General features: G+C 45.9%; 1 protein-coding gene across 8 annotated transcripts in view; it reads right to left on the reverse strand.

The window, feature by feature from the left end:
- Positions 1 to 17,394, reverse strand: part of PCNT (pericentrin) — a 93,292-nt gene that overhangs the window by 25,693 nt on the left and 50,205 nt on the right. For all 8 annotated transcript variants that reach the window (XM_077316682.1, XM_077316650.1, XM_077316707.1 and 5 more), the window contains exons 28-34: positions 14,826 to 15,839; positions 13,453 to 13,992; positions 11,674 to 11,776; positions 9,242 to 9,393; positions 5,893 to 6,087; positions 3,520 to 3,693; positions 1,229 to 1,424 (exon numbers count right to left, since the gene is read on the reverse strand). In XM_077316682.1, coding sequence (XP_077172797.1) covers positions 1,229 to 1,424; positions 3,520 to 3,693; positions 5,893 to 6,087; positions 9,242 to 9,393; positions 11,674 to 11,776; positions 13,453 to 13,992; positions 14,826 to 15,839 — 2,374 coding nt within the window. The remainder of the gene's footprint in view (positions 1 to 1,228; positions 1,425 to 3,519; positions 3,694 to 5,892; positions 6,088 to 9,241; positions 9,394 to 11,673; positions 11,777 to 13,452; positions 13,993 to 14,825; positions 15,840 to 17,394) is intronic.

The following is a 17,394-nucleotide window of genomic DNA, read 5'->3' on the forward strand; positions in this document are numbered from 1 at the left end:
TTTTTGGATCTCTGTCAGAATATTAAAAAGGTAACAAAGTCATAGGAATATATGTCAGAATAAGCTTGCAAATATGGTAAAATTTAATGCCTCCTGAGATCAGCATACAAAGGACACTTTAGAAAGTATACGTGCTACTGTGTTGTTCTTACCTGAGGGACAGGGGCAGATTTGTTCTGAATAAGGTAAACAACTGAACCTACCCCTCATAACTACTGAGGAGTCAGCATTTGGACTGGCCTGAATCAACACCCTTAGGAGGCTTTGGGAAGATAACAGGTATAGGAATGAAGAGACTTTGGAGGTGGAGTACCAAAAATTGGGATAAACAGGTATTGCCAGGGCTTTTTCGGCCCTGGCTCCGACCTGGTGGAATGAGCTCTCAGAAAAGCTGAGAGCCCTGCAGAAGCTAACAAAGTTCTGCAGGGCCTGTAAGACAGAGCTCTTTCACCAGGCCTTTGGTTGAGGCCAAGTTGGACTAAATAAAGGGAGATCTAGCCTCTTCTCTGAAATGCCGTATTCTCATACAGTTGAGGGATGGCGGGGGTGGGAGGGTGGGATGAGCTGGGGGCTTTGTGGGGTTGGAGAGATAGAGGCCGTGAGGGGTTTTTTAGCTGTTTTATGTGGATTGTGTTGTAATCCACCCTGAGCCAGCCCTGGGAATGGCAGAAGATGGATGGATGGATGCTGTTCCACTATACTGCCTATGTGGATATTTGAGGCAAACTGACAGATCCATTATGGGATCTTTGGATACAGACCAAGCAAAGAGGCTGTTAAACAATGAGAGCATTCAAGTGACAATTCAGCTTGCTATGTTTTGCACTGCTGCTATGAAATTACAACGTCTCAAAGTAAGATAGTTTTTAAGTTTTTTTCTTTGACATGTCTCAATTGGACTATACCTTATGACCATACTGCTATGGTCTCTCATGATTCTGTTAGTATAGCAATAAAGTTTGACCGCATTAGATTTTGTTTCCTTTTTACATCGTTTTAACTGTGGTCTGCTTAGTTCATGGATTCATGTTTGGAAGCTTCTACAAATACAGATTTAATTTATATTCCACTAGACTGAGGGGGAGAAATCAAATAACTAATTGAGAGTCAAAAGCTTTGATTCTTTTTAAAATGTGTTCCTAAAATGAAAACTGGTGACAGCCTTCCATATTAGTTTTACATTTTTCAGTCCAATGATACAGTGACGTAAGTAGCAGACTTCCAGTACCTTCTCTTCGAAGCTGGTACTCTAGTTTGCTTCCATGATTCTCTGCGTCAATAAGAGTCTCTTGCAGTTGCTGCAACTTTTCCTGGTTTTGAAGATGCATCAGTCTCAGCTGAGCTTGAAGGTCTTGTATTTCAGTAAGCAAGCTGTTTCTGTCTGAAGACAAAAGATGCTCCAGAACTACCTTTTGCTGCCGCTCCTGAAATGAAAAACGGGCACATTTGAGATTTTAAATGTACTTTCAAAAGTCCAAATGTATTGTTTTATTTGAAGGCAACTAAATTTGAAAAGCTTACAAGGTACGGTTTACATTATTATTATTATTATTATTATTATTATTATTATTATTATTATTATTATTATTATTATTATTATTATTATTATTATTATTATTATTATTATTATTATTTAATTTCTAGACCGCCCTTCTCCCAATAGGTCTCAGGGCGGTTTACAACATAAATAGTTAAAACACAATAAAATCCCCATAAAAACCCCAATTAAAAGTTACATATAACATATCACATAACATATAGCGGCGGTGGTCACAATTCTGATCTTAGTTCAGCCTGGTGGAGAGAATAATGTTCAGAAGAGGGTGGCACCAATACAATAGATCTAACCATGATCTCGGTGTTAGAGATCTCAATATTGGAGGGGATCCTCTGATGGATTAGTGGGAGAGCTGCCCTGGCCTCAACCATATGCATGGCGGAAGAGCTCCGTCTTACAGGCCCTGCGGAAAGCTGGTAGATCCTGCAGGGCCCTTAGCTCTTCTGGGAGCTCGTTCCACCAGGTTGGGGCCAGGACTGAAAAGGCCCTGGCCCGGGTCGAGGCCAGGCGCACATCCCGTGGGCCTGGGACAACCAGTAAATTCATACCCGCAGAGCGGAGTGCCCTGCGGGGGGCATAAGCAACCAAGCGGTCCCGCAGGTAGATGGGACCCAGACCGCGTATAGCCTTAAAGGTCAATACCAATACCTTGAATCTGATTCGGAAACAGACTGGTAACCAGTGCAGATGACGAAGCACCGGCTGAATGTGGGCCCTCAAAGGTGTTCTAGTGAGGACCCTGGCAGCCGCATTTTGGACCAGCTGTAACTTCCGAGTCAAAGACAAGGGAAGGCCCGCGTAGAGCGAGTTACAGAAGTCTAATCTGGAAGTGACCGTTGCATGGATCACTGTGGCCAGGTGTTCCGAGGACAGGTAGGGCGCTAGTAGCCGGGCTTGGCGAAGATGGAAAAATGCTGTCCGAGCTACATTGGTGACCTGAGCCTCCATAGAGAGGGAGGCATCAAATGTCACTCCCAAATTCCTGGCAACTGGTGCAGGTGTTAATTGCACCCCGTTCAGGCATGGGAGGCGCGCTTCCTGGTCCTGCCCTCTTCTGCCCAGCCACAGGACCTCCGTCTTGGAGGGGTTGAGTTTCAGGTGACTCTGCCTGAGCCATCCAGCTACCGCTTCCAAACAGCTGGCAAATGTATCCGGGGTGGAGTCCGGCCGGCCGTCCATTAGGAAGTAGAGCTGGGTGTCATCCGCATATTGGTGGCAACCCAGCCCATAGCCCCGGACCAGCTGGGCTAGAGGGCGCATATAGATGTTAAAAAGTGTGGGAGAGAGTATCGCCCCCTGCGGAACCCCACAAGGGAGCTCACAAGGGCTCGACAAACTCTCCCGCATTGCAACCCTCTGCGTCCGGTTCTGGAGGAAGGAGACCAGCCATTGAAGCGCAGTCCCCCTTATTCCAGCTCCGGCGAGGCGGTGTACCAATAACTCGTGGTCGACCACATCAAATGCGTCCGACAGGTCTAGAAGCACGAGAATGGCGGAGCCGCCCCGATCCAGCTGGCGCCGGATATCATCCATGAGGGCGACCAGCACGGTCTCCACCCCATGGCCAGGGCGGAAGCCAGACTGGTATGGGTCGAGGGCCGAAGTTTCATCCAAGAAACCTAGGAGTTGGTCCGCTGCGGCCCGCTCTATCATCTTACCCAGAAACGCCAAATGCGAAACTGGGCGATAACTGGCGGGGTTCCGCGGGTCCAATGATGGCTTTTTCAGTAAGGGGCATACCACTGCTTCCTTAAGCCCCTTGGGAAACTCTCCAGATGTTACATCTTAACATAAAAGCCAGAGAATCTCTCAAGTAAAGGTCAGAAATAGGGTCAAACCTTGAATGCCTCTGTTTTATAGTCCAGAATAGGAAAACATTCCGGAAAATCTTAAAATAAAGGAAGATGCAAATTGCCTTGTCAGAAACACTAGGATTTGTACACAGAAAATGATGGGCCCACCTGCTGTTCTGCTATATGCTCCAGCTTCTCTACCAATGATCCTTCGTCTCCAGATCCAGAACTGCAAAAATGTGACTGCAAGTAGCTTTGCAACACATTTCGCTCCTTTTCTAACACACACTGGACGGCCTGAAGTAGCTCTCCTCTCCAGTCAAAAAAAGCAGAGGAATATTCCTTGAGGGGGAAAAAGAAACACCACTTCATCTGAGTTCCACCATGTCTATGCTGTCTTCATCAGTTATGACCTACACTCCTTTCTACACTGTTGCAGCCATCCCCCTACATCCTGTCCAAATTTCAGCCCTTTTTCACTCTCTCAACCATTAAAGAGACAGCCAGAAAAACCAGCTTGCCAGTAGTTTTGCACGCTTCGCCGCACTTCAGCCGCCTTGGCACTCACCGAAGCCTGAGGCAGCTAGTGCCGCGGCGTGGAGAGGAGGGGCAGTGGAGGCAATGCATGTAGCCACAGAGCTCTGCTGCCACCTGGCACACTGCCGCTGCCCCTCCTCTCCACTGGCCTCCTGCACACCGCTTCTGGCTTCTGTGATCGCTGAGGTAGCCAAACTGCGCCAAAGCACACAACCCTACTTGGCGACATACCTACACGTACATGCACACAAACATCCATCCAGCCAACAGAAGCATGTGAACAAGGCATCATCAGGGTTTTTCTGACAAGAACCACTGAGGCTTACAGCAGCAGTTCCCTTTTATGACACAACTAGAATTTAAGCCCGCTGTGGCTGCCAGACAGCGGGCGCTAGAAGAAAGCCTCCTGGGCTCTGTCGCCCCAGCAGGTATGGGGGGGGGGAGAGAATGGGGGCAGCTTTCCCCAGCCCTGGGAGCAGGGATAGCTATGTGTACAGACCAGAGGTGCTAGGAAGGGTAGGGTAGCAAGTGAGCTTGTAGTATGTCTCCCTTCTCGTCTTCTGGGATTTCCTTTCTGTCTGTGTCTGTGTCTGTCTGTGTGGGCATTGATCTGGCGAAGTCTCCATGCTCACTGTCTTTGTGTCTGGCTGCCCCCGACCCTTCTACCCAGCTACCTAGCCAAGCCTGTATGTCCTGTGTGTCTCCCATCCCTGGCTATGCGGGCAAAGTGTCGTACTGTCAGTCCTCCTGCCGGTATTTTCCCCCTCACGATATCTCCCTCTCTCTCCTGGCTTCCTTTGTATGTTCCTTGCGTGTTCCGTGTCCTTCTGTCTCTGGTGTCTGTCTCTGTATGTCTCACACCGCCTGGATCTCTCCATCGGTGTGTGTGTCTGGGTGTGTGGCAGCAATATTTAACCGTATCCTTCCAGGCAGCTGTGCTTGTTCGTGTTAATCTGGTGTGTCTGTTTGGCGTTCTGTCCCGGCGCATGGATATCAGCGTGTGTGTGTCCCAGCCCCTCCCCCTCCTGGGGCCGGGCTCATAGCGGCTTACTGTGTGGGCGGTGGGGAGGCTGTCCTTGGCCCCTTCCCCCGCAGCGGCCGGAGTCATGGGGGTGAGGCTCAGGCCAGGCCAGGGTATTCCTCCTCAAAGCACGTGGCGCCGCGGCGGCAGCATGGCCAGGGTTGGCAAGGCCAGGCGGGGCGTGTCTGAGGGGCCGTCATCGGAGGTGCGGGCGGCGCTGTGGGCGGGCGCTGCAGCAGCGGGTGGCTGGGCGGGCCACTCCTGGGTGCATGTGGCGGGGCCAGTAGTCACAGAGGAGGAGGAGGCGGCAGCCGGGTGAGAGAGCAACCGGCGAGGCGTGAGGCAACGGAGGAAATGGCAGCTGGCGTGCGGGTGCAGGCAAGGTGAAAGGGGGGCGGATCGGGAGGCGTGCAGTCCAGTGGCAAGGGGCCAATAGTGAGGCGCGCTGTGCGTGGCTTGCAATTGGTCCATTAGCGCTGGACTGGCAATTGGGGGGCCCAATCGGCAGGCGCAAAGCAGCTGCCGATTGGGTCCTCCAATTGTCAGTCTGGGGGAAGGGCCCTATCGGCACCCTTCCTCATCACGGACAGGGCCCACCCTTGGGGCCCTTAGCGAAATATTTAATCCGCTCCGCGGGTTAAAAATTCCTTGTATCTACATTCTGTGCTTATCAGTACTGTCACAGCTGTCTGCCTGATCCGTGTGCTTGGCCCCAAGAACCAAGCAGCGTCAAAGGCCCTTTACAAGTCATCTACTCAGATCTGGCTGCTTCTGCAGGACCTGAGAGGCAAAGCCTTCAATCCAAAGAACTAATACAGCTAAAGTTAAACTATCGGACAAGCGTAATATCCATAGCATACAGATCATGGTTTTTAAAGTAATTATTAGTGTACCCCCATTTGAATTGTGAAATTGAAGTCGCCATCATCACTTCTGGATGGAGAAAAACCAGCTAGGAGTATTTTAATGTTTTGTTTCTATACCTTGTCTTCTTTATCTGGAATTTTGCTGAGGTATTGCTTCAGTGACTGGACAGCATCAAGCAAGTTTAGGCTTTCTTTTTGCATTCCTTCCATTAGAGGTTCCTGCGGAACAATTTTATCCTCTTCCACAGGCGGGCTTTTTTCTGACAAAACCAATATTTTGCAGCTTTCTTCATACACCATCCTCAGCAAGTTCTGAAAGAGTGCCAAAATAAATTTAGCCAATTCATCAAGAACCTCACCATCAGTTTCGGCATCTTGCAGTTTACAAACAATATGAGAACAAAGAGAACCATCTTCCAGGCTCTTCACAACTGAGCTAACTCTTGAAGGGCCGTAGCTCTTCTGGGAGCTCCACCATGACAACCTTAACTGAAAAACTTTACAAAATCAATTACAACACTTTCCAGAAAAACATAATGCAATACATACCTTGCACTCATTTATTTAGATCCTGCTTTTCCTCTCATGGACCCTTTATGCATGGCAGCCACTACATCGGGCAGCCATGTGCCGTTCCCTGTGAACGCATGGGGGCGGGGTGTGCGGGGCTGCCCCGGCATAGCACGCGCTCACGCTCTTTGCACCAAGGCCAGCAGGGTAAGTGGCAGCGGCTGGGGGGGAGGTGGCGAGGGGCCAGGGGGTGGGTTGGGGGCTGGGCCCCCACCACACACTATGGCAGGAGCAGGCTGGGCCCCCACCACACACTATGGCATGGAGACCGCAGGGGTGTGCGGTGTCCCTATAGGGACACTGTAGGTCAGGGCCGGGTGGGCCGAAAGACCTGGAGCTGGCAATTATGCACAGCACCGGCCCGCCCCAGCCCCTGCAGTATCAGGAAGCTGCAGAAGTTCCCGCGTTTCCTTCTGTGGCCTGGCAGCGGGGGCTTGAATAATCGGGGATTTTCCCTGATGTCCTGCCGTCGCCAGCGCGGGCATTCTGGCCCGTGCATAATGGGTCAAAAGGACTCAAAGCAGCTTAGAACATTGGTCTTTCTTCCTCCATTGTCTCACAGCCGCCCTGTTAGATCGGCCAGGGTAGAGGAGATGTGTCTGGCTAAGGACCATCAGCAAACCTCCGTGATAAAAGTGGGGAGTCAAGCCCAGGTCCTTCCAGGATTCTATTTATTTATTTATGATTAAATGTATATACCGCCACTTCCAAAAAACAGCTTGAGGCAGTTACCAAAATACATTACACAGAGTTAAAAACTATAAAACAATTAATACAATTAATTAACCAACCAACACCCCCCCAAACAACAAATACACATTTCTTTAAAATTGGGTCGCCAACAGTTCAATATTCTTGTTTCTGGGGGGGTGGGGAGGGGTACTGTCAGAAGAGAGGGTTGATGAAGATGTTACTAGATTATTGGCCCCAACCAAATGCCTGGCAGAAGAGCTCCATCTTACAGGACCATTGAAACTCAGCTAACTCTTGAAGGGCCCATAGCTTTTCCGGGAGCTCATTCCACCCAGGTGGGGGCGAGGCATGAAAAGCTCTTGGCCCTGGTTGACATCAAAGGTATCTCTCAAGGGTTAGGGATCACTCGTCTGTTCATGTTGGCTGAGTGAATATATATATACCTTTCGGGGGGTATATTCAGTCAGGTACGTGGGGCTCAGGCCACATAGGGACTCAGGTTCTAATCTAATACTCTGCTCACAGAGCCATGCGTGCTCCCTGTACAATCCATCCCATATGGCAAATGAATTAGGCAAATATCTCCAAAGACTAAACTCCTCCCAGCTACCGCCTGACAATAACAGTAAAGAAGCCATCACAAGCGAGTTATCCTCCCATCATATTCGCTTCTTGAACGCGAAACTGTTGGTACCAAATTCGTTTTTAATTGTTTTATAACACTTTAGGAGCAAATTTCTGGCAGAGAAGTAGAGTTTAAAAAGGCAATGAATAAAGCCTATCAAGCCTGGCCATAAAATCTGCTTTTGTACAGGGACAGGATGCACACCAATAGATCTTGGAGCACGCAGCTCAATATTGATTCACTGACTGCACGTCTTGTTTTGATACAATTTGGTGCCCTGTTGCAAAGCGGCTCCTGATTCACCTCTACGAGTGCCACTCTTGCCAGAAGCAGCCGATGGGGAGGCGCGAGTGCTCCTCCCCATCGGCCGCTTGCCACGGCCTCGCCCGCCAGGGGACTCCTTCCCATCGACCTCGAACAAGGAGCAGGGACGCTCCTTTCCCGCCACCGCCCAACACCACACTAACGGGTAAGTCCTACTACCTCCCCTTCATCCCCAGCCCCCTTTCCGCCCCGCCGTGGCGGCCGGCGACACAAAGGTCCCCCCACGCACACACTGCCGTGCCCATCCGCCACCCGGTAACCCACACACACCCTCCCCAGACCCTTCCCGACCCGCTGCTGCTTCATGAGACACAAAAACCCACCCAGCCACACACTCCGACACCCACCCGCGGCGAGCTAACCCCCCCAAACCCTCCCCAGACCCCTGCCCAACCTCCCGCCACTTCCCGCCACAAAACAACTCACCCAACCACACACTCCGGCACCCACCCGCTGCCCGCTCACCCTCCCCAGACCCCTTCCCGACCAGCCACAACGCCCCGAAAACCATCCGCCGCCTCTACCCCAGCCCCTGTCCCCGCGCTTCCGACCCCCACACCAACTCACCCTTCCCCCGGCCACTCCCTGCTCCGCGCTCACCTTCCGCTGGTCCTCCTACTCCCTGTCCCTCTCTTCCCTTTGCCCGGCTAGCCACCAGCCAGTGTGTTATGCGCGCCGGCCAGCAGGCCACGCGAATGAACCAGGCATGCGCAGACTCACGCGCATGCCTGGTTGCTCAGCCCGAAGCCCCGCTCCCACCCCCCAGCTGCAGCACGCATGCCCGGACTCCCGAGCATGCGTGCTTCCCTTCCCCGTCGCCCGCACCATCCAACCACCACGTCGCGTCGCTTACCCGCCTGTCCCCACCAGCTGCCCAGCAAGCTCCCAGGTACGGGGGCCTCGACCTATGCCCGCACTCTGCTCATTTTTAGAAATGGGCTTTTTCCTAGTATACATATAAATTAATTAACTCCCATCCATTCAGGAAACACTTCCAGGGCCATCAAGAAACCCTGTTTGAGAAATCCTGCCTTAGTGCAAGGGCATGATTTTAGAAACAAGTTTTACAGAGTTTTAAATTAATTTTTTATCAGCTAGAGGAACCAAATACATCTTTATTTTGGAAACTTTTGAAAAACTGAGATTTTAATTTAAATAATGATTCTTTGTGATTTATGCTTTCTTAATTTAATCAATATTCTTATATTAGATCTTGCAGTAAAGAATCCAGCAGTCTTCCAGCCATATACTTGCCTTTAACTGTTGTGAAAACATTTCTCTGTCTTTCATTCCTGGTTCAGGGGGCCCTTGAATGATTCCGAGACTCTGTGTGACGTTGCCATCTTGGTGTAGTGTGGTTTCTACATTTTCACTATTACACTGAAGTGCTAAATCTGAACTAATACCTGAAAAACAAAGCAGCAACATTAAAATTATGGACAAGGAACCAGCATGACTTTGAAATGGCATTTCCTCCGGGGCGGGGGGGGGGGGGGGCTGTGTCCTGCCAGTGGTTCTCAAATTACAGGGCAGGATCTGAAAGTGTACTGCAACTCTTTCACAGGTGGTTCAGGAGCCTAGGAAGGAGAGGCAGCTCCAATGGGAAAGAAGGCCATTAATTCAGTAGTTGCTCACTAATTCTCCTCTCCACTCCTTTCCTTTCCTTTCCTCTCCCTCTCTCTCTCAAAAAAGCTAAAGAATGAAAAAAATCATAAACTTTCTGTGTTAACTGTTTTGAGATTCCTGCATTTTATGTTGGGGAGGAGGAAAACCTAGTGGGTCCTAAAAAGAATAATTAACTGATTGCAAAAAATGTGAAAAGTGCTTCCCTAAGACTATGGGGATGATGCATTCCTCATTCCACTGCACTATGAGTTACTAGTTTTATAGGACTACTCATTTTGTAGCAGGGGTGGAGGGTGGGGGAATCAAATAGTCTGTGGTTGCTAATTTTACATCCTGTAAGAGATTACATTATGCGTCATATAGTAGGGAAGAGAGTCAGTCAGTCAGTAACCTTTTATTGGCATAAAATACGTATAAGACATATAAAAATAGGGTTTAAAATTTCAACAAAATAATAAAATAGGGAAGAGAGTCAAACACTGGGTAGGAGAAAATAATGAAATAATGTGGAAGTGACAGTTTAGGAACTAGTTCACATACGGGGAACAAAGTCTGTATAAGCTAGGAAGCCTTCGTGTGAGAAGCAAAGTCAGGGAATTGAGATGCTGAAGGTGGTATTGTAGGTTATTGAGTGGATTTCCTTTATATAGCTTTCCTGTATTTAGTTTGTTTGAAACACTTTAGCTATTTAATTAGATTATTGCATGTCTTCTGGCTTTTGTCCTTGTATTCCAATCCACTCCAAGTCCTCAAGTGGCATAGAGAAAAAAAATATTAAGGACAAGAATACACACACACATACAAGATAAATAATTGGCAGAGAAGTATACGACAGGAAAGGCAATTACCGTATTTGCCGGCATATAAGACGACTGGGCGTATAAGACAACCCACCAACATTTCCACTCAAAATACAGTACTATGGGCCACTATGGGCAGCTATGTCTATCCCAACTGAAGTGCACCCGGCATATAAGACAACCTCCCCACTTGGAGGCATGTTTTTCAGGGGGAAAAAGTAGTCTTATACGCCAGCAAATACTGTAGTTCATTATTAAAATGATCCTATATGTTTAACTACCATGTTTTAGGTAGTTAACAACCCCAACAATTTCAAGCAACATTAAGTGTTGGACTACTTAGACAACAGACTGAGGATGGACACTGAATTTTACTTATTTATTTGATGATTTATGCATCACCCTCAGGAAGCTGCCTCATCTTAATTACAGGTGATTAAAAGTTGTAGTTAGTGAACAGCTAACTATTTAATGGCTTGATGTTTTCATCAGTCTAATTCAGAAACTCCTAAATTACAATCTGGTCCAGTAATGTGCCCAAAATAGCGGGATGCCCCATGCAGCACTAATCTCCCGACACTCAGGAAGTAATAATTTGAAGGCAATGAAAGATATACAAAGGTTCTCTAATGTAGCTCATATTGCAACCAACAGGCATAGAGGAAGCCCAGAAGAGTCACTACTACCCAGAAAACACAGGGCAAGCAACAGAGTATGTTTTGGGGCTGTCTTGCAGCAGAAAGGAAGATGCCTGCATACTGTTCTCACATACTGTTCTGACCAAAAAACCTACATATACTTCTACCTTGACAAAAGAAACAACATCCCTACAATTTTAATCTAGTAAAAATCCTGGTGCCTGCTGAAATATGCATGATTTGTAGTATGCATAATTCAAAAGGATATAAGGAATATCCTACAACGAGTATCAGAGGTGATGTGTATGTATACAAAGTTTATTTCTCTTCTTAATAAAACTATTTTATTCTTTTAAACAGCTTGGTGCAGTGCTCCTCTTTGCATATTTAAACTCTGCCAACAGTGCCCCACAACTTCAAGAATATATAGGCTACATAATACACCATGTCATGACAGATTTTCTGTTGAAAACAGGTGTGAGATTTTCCAGTTCTGCTTAAAATTCAGGTAGGATTTCAATGTTGACCAGCAGTGTCCAAACAAGATTTGACTTGGCCCACAGAAGTGAAAACAGCCTCCAGCCCCCCCCCCAAAAAAAAAACCCTCAAAAAGTTAACTTACTGCAGCCATAATTGGTGCTTGCACCTTCAAGTCTGGACATAGTTGATTTTAAATCATTTTGCAGTTCAGATGGCATTAGTGTGAAGTTTTCAGCATCTCTTGCCTATTCAGCAACAGATAAGCCAGAGAGAGAGTAAGAGAGAGAGAGAGAGAGAGATCATATACGAGCAATATGAATTGTTCCACAATAAAAGAACACTCATACTTAATTTTTCTTTATGAGAGTGAATAGCAGCCTATCCTTTATGGGCACACTGTTCTTTTTTCACCTATCTTATCAATTTTGAAGGATTACCCTTATAAGAATTACAGTATTCTTCTGAAATGCAGGGAACAACTAGAAACTGACCACTCTGCCTCGGTTGAAAACACTGAAGGAAAATTCTGCGATCTATTCACACATGCACAGTTTGAGTACTTTACTGAAAGGCACTGAGAGGGTTGTAATTCCTGCCAGAGGGAAGAAGCATATTTTACATCATCACAAGAATATCCTTCAGAAAAGACCTCAATTTTTCCAGCCAACTGATCCCAAACCAGCGCCCTGCGACCACCACTAACACTAGATGGGCTAGCATGTAGTTATATTGAACCAATTTTTTTTCTCCAGTTCCATGTAAACCGCCCTGAGCCTAAGGAGAAGGCGGTATCCTTATCCATTGTTCTTACTCCATATATTTGTGAAACAGCCTGGGAGGGGGGGGGTGGAATGTGTCCAGCTGTCCAAGTTGGAATAGGGCCAATCAGGGTTCAGCTGGGTGCACCCTGATTGGCCCTGCCCCTGCAGTTCCCGCTCTCCATCCCTGGACTCTAGCCTCTTTGCTTTCAGACGAGCCTCAGTGCCTGGAGCCAGCAGCAGGTAAGAGGAGAGGGCCCTGGGCAAAGGATTGTGGTGGAGAGCCTGATAGGCTGGGCCTGCTAATGAGGGCCTCCCAGCCTGACTGCCTGCTAAGGAGATCTGTCCTGGCCCTGCTAACGAGCTGACTAGCCCCTGCCCGCCCCACTTGATCTGGCTGAAAGCTGTGGCCCACAGCCACCTTAAGCTGCCTGGCCAAGGGCCAGGGGAGGGGACCCTTTCAAGGCCCGTTCTTAGGAACGGACTTTGAAGCTAGTATAAATATAATAAATAAGTAATAGGGGAGTGAAGGGGCTACTGTTTCCTCACCCTTCCCTGCCCTTTCTATCTTCAGCAGACCTGCATCCATTCCTGTGTCAGGGGTGTGTGTGTGCTTGTTGGTTTCCACAGCCTGAGCTTGTAAAATTGGCCCTGGGCAGCAACATCCTGCATTCAAGTACTACAATATTTCTCATATTAGATTAGGGCTCCATAAATATAAGGCAGTGTTATCCTCTGCTTAGCTCAAATCAACATTTACTTCCAAAACCCTTTGCTTCGTTCCAGATTTCGGTAATCCTAGCCCTACTACATTGCTTATTAGATGTCTTTATTTACACTGTGTAAGTACATCTTCAGTCTCAGTAAGAGAGCCAGACTGTAAACATAGTCAATACAAATAAATGAAGAAAATAAAGCCTAATGCAACTTACATACAACTGGCACCGAAAGATGTTGCTGTGTAGTCCAGAATTACCTCACTGGCTGGAATTCATGATAAAGTGACCAAAACTGGCTAGTATGACACAATACCTATTATTATTCACTCTTTACTCATTTAGTTTCCATAGGAACCTATCGAAGGTACATGACTCAACAATGTATCAACATATGGTGAAGGAACTTTACATATTTGAAAGGGCCTTTACAAAATAATCACTTACTGAAATGTTTTCCTGCCCGCCATTGTATTCAGTGTCCAAGAAGATAGGCCCTGAGAATGCTGGAAACTTGAAGGGGGAGCTGTTAGCTGTTTCTTGACTGCACCTCATCCATCTGGAGGAGTCTGCCTGGATAACTGAGGACTCGGAACACAGGCTTTCAAAATCTGCGCTGTACATGCTATCCACTTCTGAGAAAGGTCTTAGATGAACACTCGCTTGGAGTTCCATACTATTACTTTGTTTTCTCATAACCTCAGGAGAGTCCCACAAAGTCTTGTCCATGACCATACTCTGAAAGTTTTCTAGTATTCGTTGAGTGAGCTGCACGTTTTGGGAAAGACTGTTTAAGTTGCACGTCAAAGACTTTGAGGTTTGATTAAGGTGCAGGGTCTGCTGATCACGGTCTTTTAAATGCTGTTGTTCCTTTACAGTATTTGTTCTTTCTGCTTCCTCGATTAAAAGCATTCCTTCAAGATGTTGACCTTGAATATTAATATTTTTGCTGCAGATCTCTTGATCACTTCTTAGAACGTCATTTTCCTGCAAAACAGTTCAAATGTTCATTATCTTGCCTCAACCAGACAACAGTAGAGCTGAAGTAGAGCTGAACAAGAGATTGTAAACATGGATCTTTCACATTATATCTTTGTTGAGCATAAATATAATTGTTACATTTGCTTGAAATCACAATAAAGATAATAAAATCACAGTAAAAACAACTAGACCATTGGGAAAGCAGAGTGATTTCTCCTCGCTAAATACTTTTCTGAGTCATCTGAATTCACTGGAATGTCAATGCAGCAAAGATATTAGATCAAAGCTATTTATACTTCATTGACAGTAAATTTTCACAAACATCACGAGTACTCCTAGTCTTCTTCAGCCTTTTCTGAACACTGAAGTATGAAGCTCCTCCTTAAATCTTCCTGCCCAATCCCAGATTCAGCACAGACATCTAACCTTTTACCTTCATTTAACATTTAACCTCTTACCTCCCTTACTTTATTCTATCCCCTATAAATCCAAGGACCTTGATATTCATTGCACCAGTTATGATCCCTTCCAAGAATCCTTTTTTTAAATCTTGCTGTCCATTATGGAACTACCCTGTCCCCGAACACTGCACAATGCTACCTCCCTTAATTTTTTGCTGTGTCCTTTTTAATCGGCATATACTGCTTTGTGCAATACAAAAATACGTAAGAGTAAAAAACAAGGATGTAGGACAGTTTAAAACTGCAGCTACGAATTGCTTGGGGTGTGCAGTGGATCAGAATCGCCATTAGCACTTCCCTGCACAAATGGCTTTCCTTACCCATTCTGAATTATATATCCTCTACCAGGACACTAAAAACATCATGAGTGTTACATACCACTTTACCACTATTAATTGTCACTGATGGCTTGTTACTTAGTTCTTCCTCTTCTCTCTCTTCCTCCATTCCTAGAGGAAGCTGGAAAACATCTTGAGCATCATTCTGATCATCTTCCAAGGACAATTTCAATTGTAAGTGAAAAAGAGCTCTCTCAGACCGCAGTGCTTCCAGTTCTTCTAGAGACTTCTCATTCTGGGACCTGAGTCCCATAGCAACTGTTTTAAGTTCACTAATTTCACTCTGATAAGCAACTTCTTTGTCATGCAAGGTGGTTACCAAGACCCTGAAGTCATTTTCAAGCTGCACCACCTTCTCCTTTTCTCGCAGCATTTCAGCTGCTTGCTCTACCTTTTGCTTTGACACAGTCTGGAATTCTAATTCTCTCTCTGAAAATGTTGCTTCCCTTTCTCTCAGTTGACTTTCAAGCTCCTGAATACGGGAAGTAGCAACAGTTATTTCTGAATTTCTTTGTGCCAAGCACATTTCCACATGCTTGTAGTCGTCCTGCAGTTCTTGATACTGTAGCTGTAAATCTGTTAGCTCTTTGAAGTACTGTCTAGAAGACTCCTGAACATTCTTAAGGTTTTGTTCTAGATTTTTTATTTCTACGTTAAAACGAGATTCTTTTTCTTCAAGCAGCTGCTGCAAAGCTTTACTGTCAGCCAAAACTGTTTCTAGCTGGTCTTGAAGTTGTTGCTGGTTGGATTGAAGTAGCAAAGAGCTGGTGTCTTCATCTTTGTTCCCAAGATGATTCAATAATCCACTCTGCGATTCATTTGTAAGATTCTCTTCTTGCTCTTCTAGTACAAGGGTATTAGAACGGTCTTGGCTATCATCAGTGTCATCACAAATGGGTCCACAAAGTGCCAATTCTTTTTGAAGATTTTCAATTACTCCATGCAACTGTTCTATTTCTTCTGATTTATCCTTTGCCAATTGCTCCTTATCAGCACAAAGTTGTTCTATAACTGATTTCAGGTCCCCAATTTCAAGCATTTCCTTTTCCAACACCTGGAAACAAAAACATGTAAGGCATAGTTGCTATGAAAAACTATTAGCATATGCAGCCTTGTCAAACACCTTATCTGATTAAAGGGCTGTGTTAAATATCCATCTATCCGCGGATCTGTCTGCAAACTTGCCATCTTGTTCTGCATTATCTGAAAGCTCTTTCATTTTATTGATTTGGAATATTCTAGGCTATATTTTCTGCTAAAATAGTTCAAGACAAAAACACAAAGCAACATGTGGTCTAAAGTAGCGATACCCAACAGTTGGGCCGTGGACCACATGTGGTCCTTTGACTAATTGGTGGGCCCCGAAGGACGCCTTCTCCCCCCTCCCCCCCGGCCCTTTACAACACACTTCGGGTGTCATAGTCCCATCTGGGAGTGATGGGAGACAATCTCATTGCAGAGAAACAAGCTCATGGTTCCCACTGATTTGTCATTGTCACGAATAAAAAATTTCCATGAAAATAAAATGTTCCTTATGTTCATTGTTGTGGCGTGTCTGTATCTTATTTTGAAGGGATGTTTAAACATTACCATAGCGATCAGAGAGCGTTAGGGCAATGGTTGAGAGTAGAGGAGTAAACTAGCCCCCCCCCCCCCACCGGGCCTCAGTAAAATTGTCAAGCGTTGAGTGGTCCCCAGTGATAAAAAGGTTGGGGACCACTGGTCTAAAGCAACAAATAAGGCAAAATGATGAATAAACAGCACAGATAAATTAAAGTAGTAGATAAATTGCTCCATAAAGCAATTATGGAGAAGGTCTATGGTTCAGGGGTAGTGCATTCGTTTCACTTGCAAGAGGGTGAAGGTTCAATCCCTGTTAACTCAAAAAAAAGGAATAGATTGGAGGCTACGTGAAAGACCCTCTTACTGAAAATCCTGAAGAGCTTCTGCTAGTTAAGAGTAGACAATAACCTGAATACGATGCATAATTATATTTTCATGTTGAGATGTACAAGCCACACAAACGGAATTCAAGCCATATAATACCTTTTATTAGGACTAGCCCAAAGACACATAACAGAACACACCCTTTCACGTTCAGATAAGACTCTGCCATTGAGGCAGCAAGTGACTCGATCCTGTGGATCATATTCTTTTAAAACTGCCCCTAATGTTTGGATTTAAGAACTGAATTAATCTGCCTGTTAGTGAGGACTTTTCAGAAGCTAAATCATCTTGGCTACTCAGAGATGAAGATAAATCGCTTTGTGCAGCAACATTTCTGAGAGTTGTGGTTAAGTTCTACAAAAATTTTTGTACTCATTTTTAGGTTCTGGGTAAGGGTTTGTTGTTTAGAACTCTGGTTATGAAAAGAGCAATCAAGAACTAAGTAAGTAAACAAAGAAGAAAGACATCAAATAAATGATTTAAATGAATATATATAAATGAATAATCTCACACTGGTCAGAATAAAAGCTTGACATCCAATCCTAACTGTAAGGATACAATCTGCTGGGAAGTTTATAGAGTCCTTTCTTTGTTCATTAACCTCCCTCTCTTGAGTGGTTGCTCCCATGGTGCTTCTTTTATTATGTACATAGGGGCCAGTC

This window comes from Paroedura picta, chromosome 1 (assembly GCF_049243985.1).
Source record: "Paroedura picta isolate Pp20150507F chromosome 1, Ppicta_v3.0, whole genome shotgun sequence".
In the NCBI taxonomy this organism is placed as follows: Eukaryota; Metazoa; Chordata; class Lepidosauria; order Squamata; family Gekkonidae; genus Paroedura; species Paroedura picta.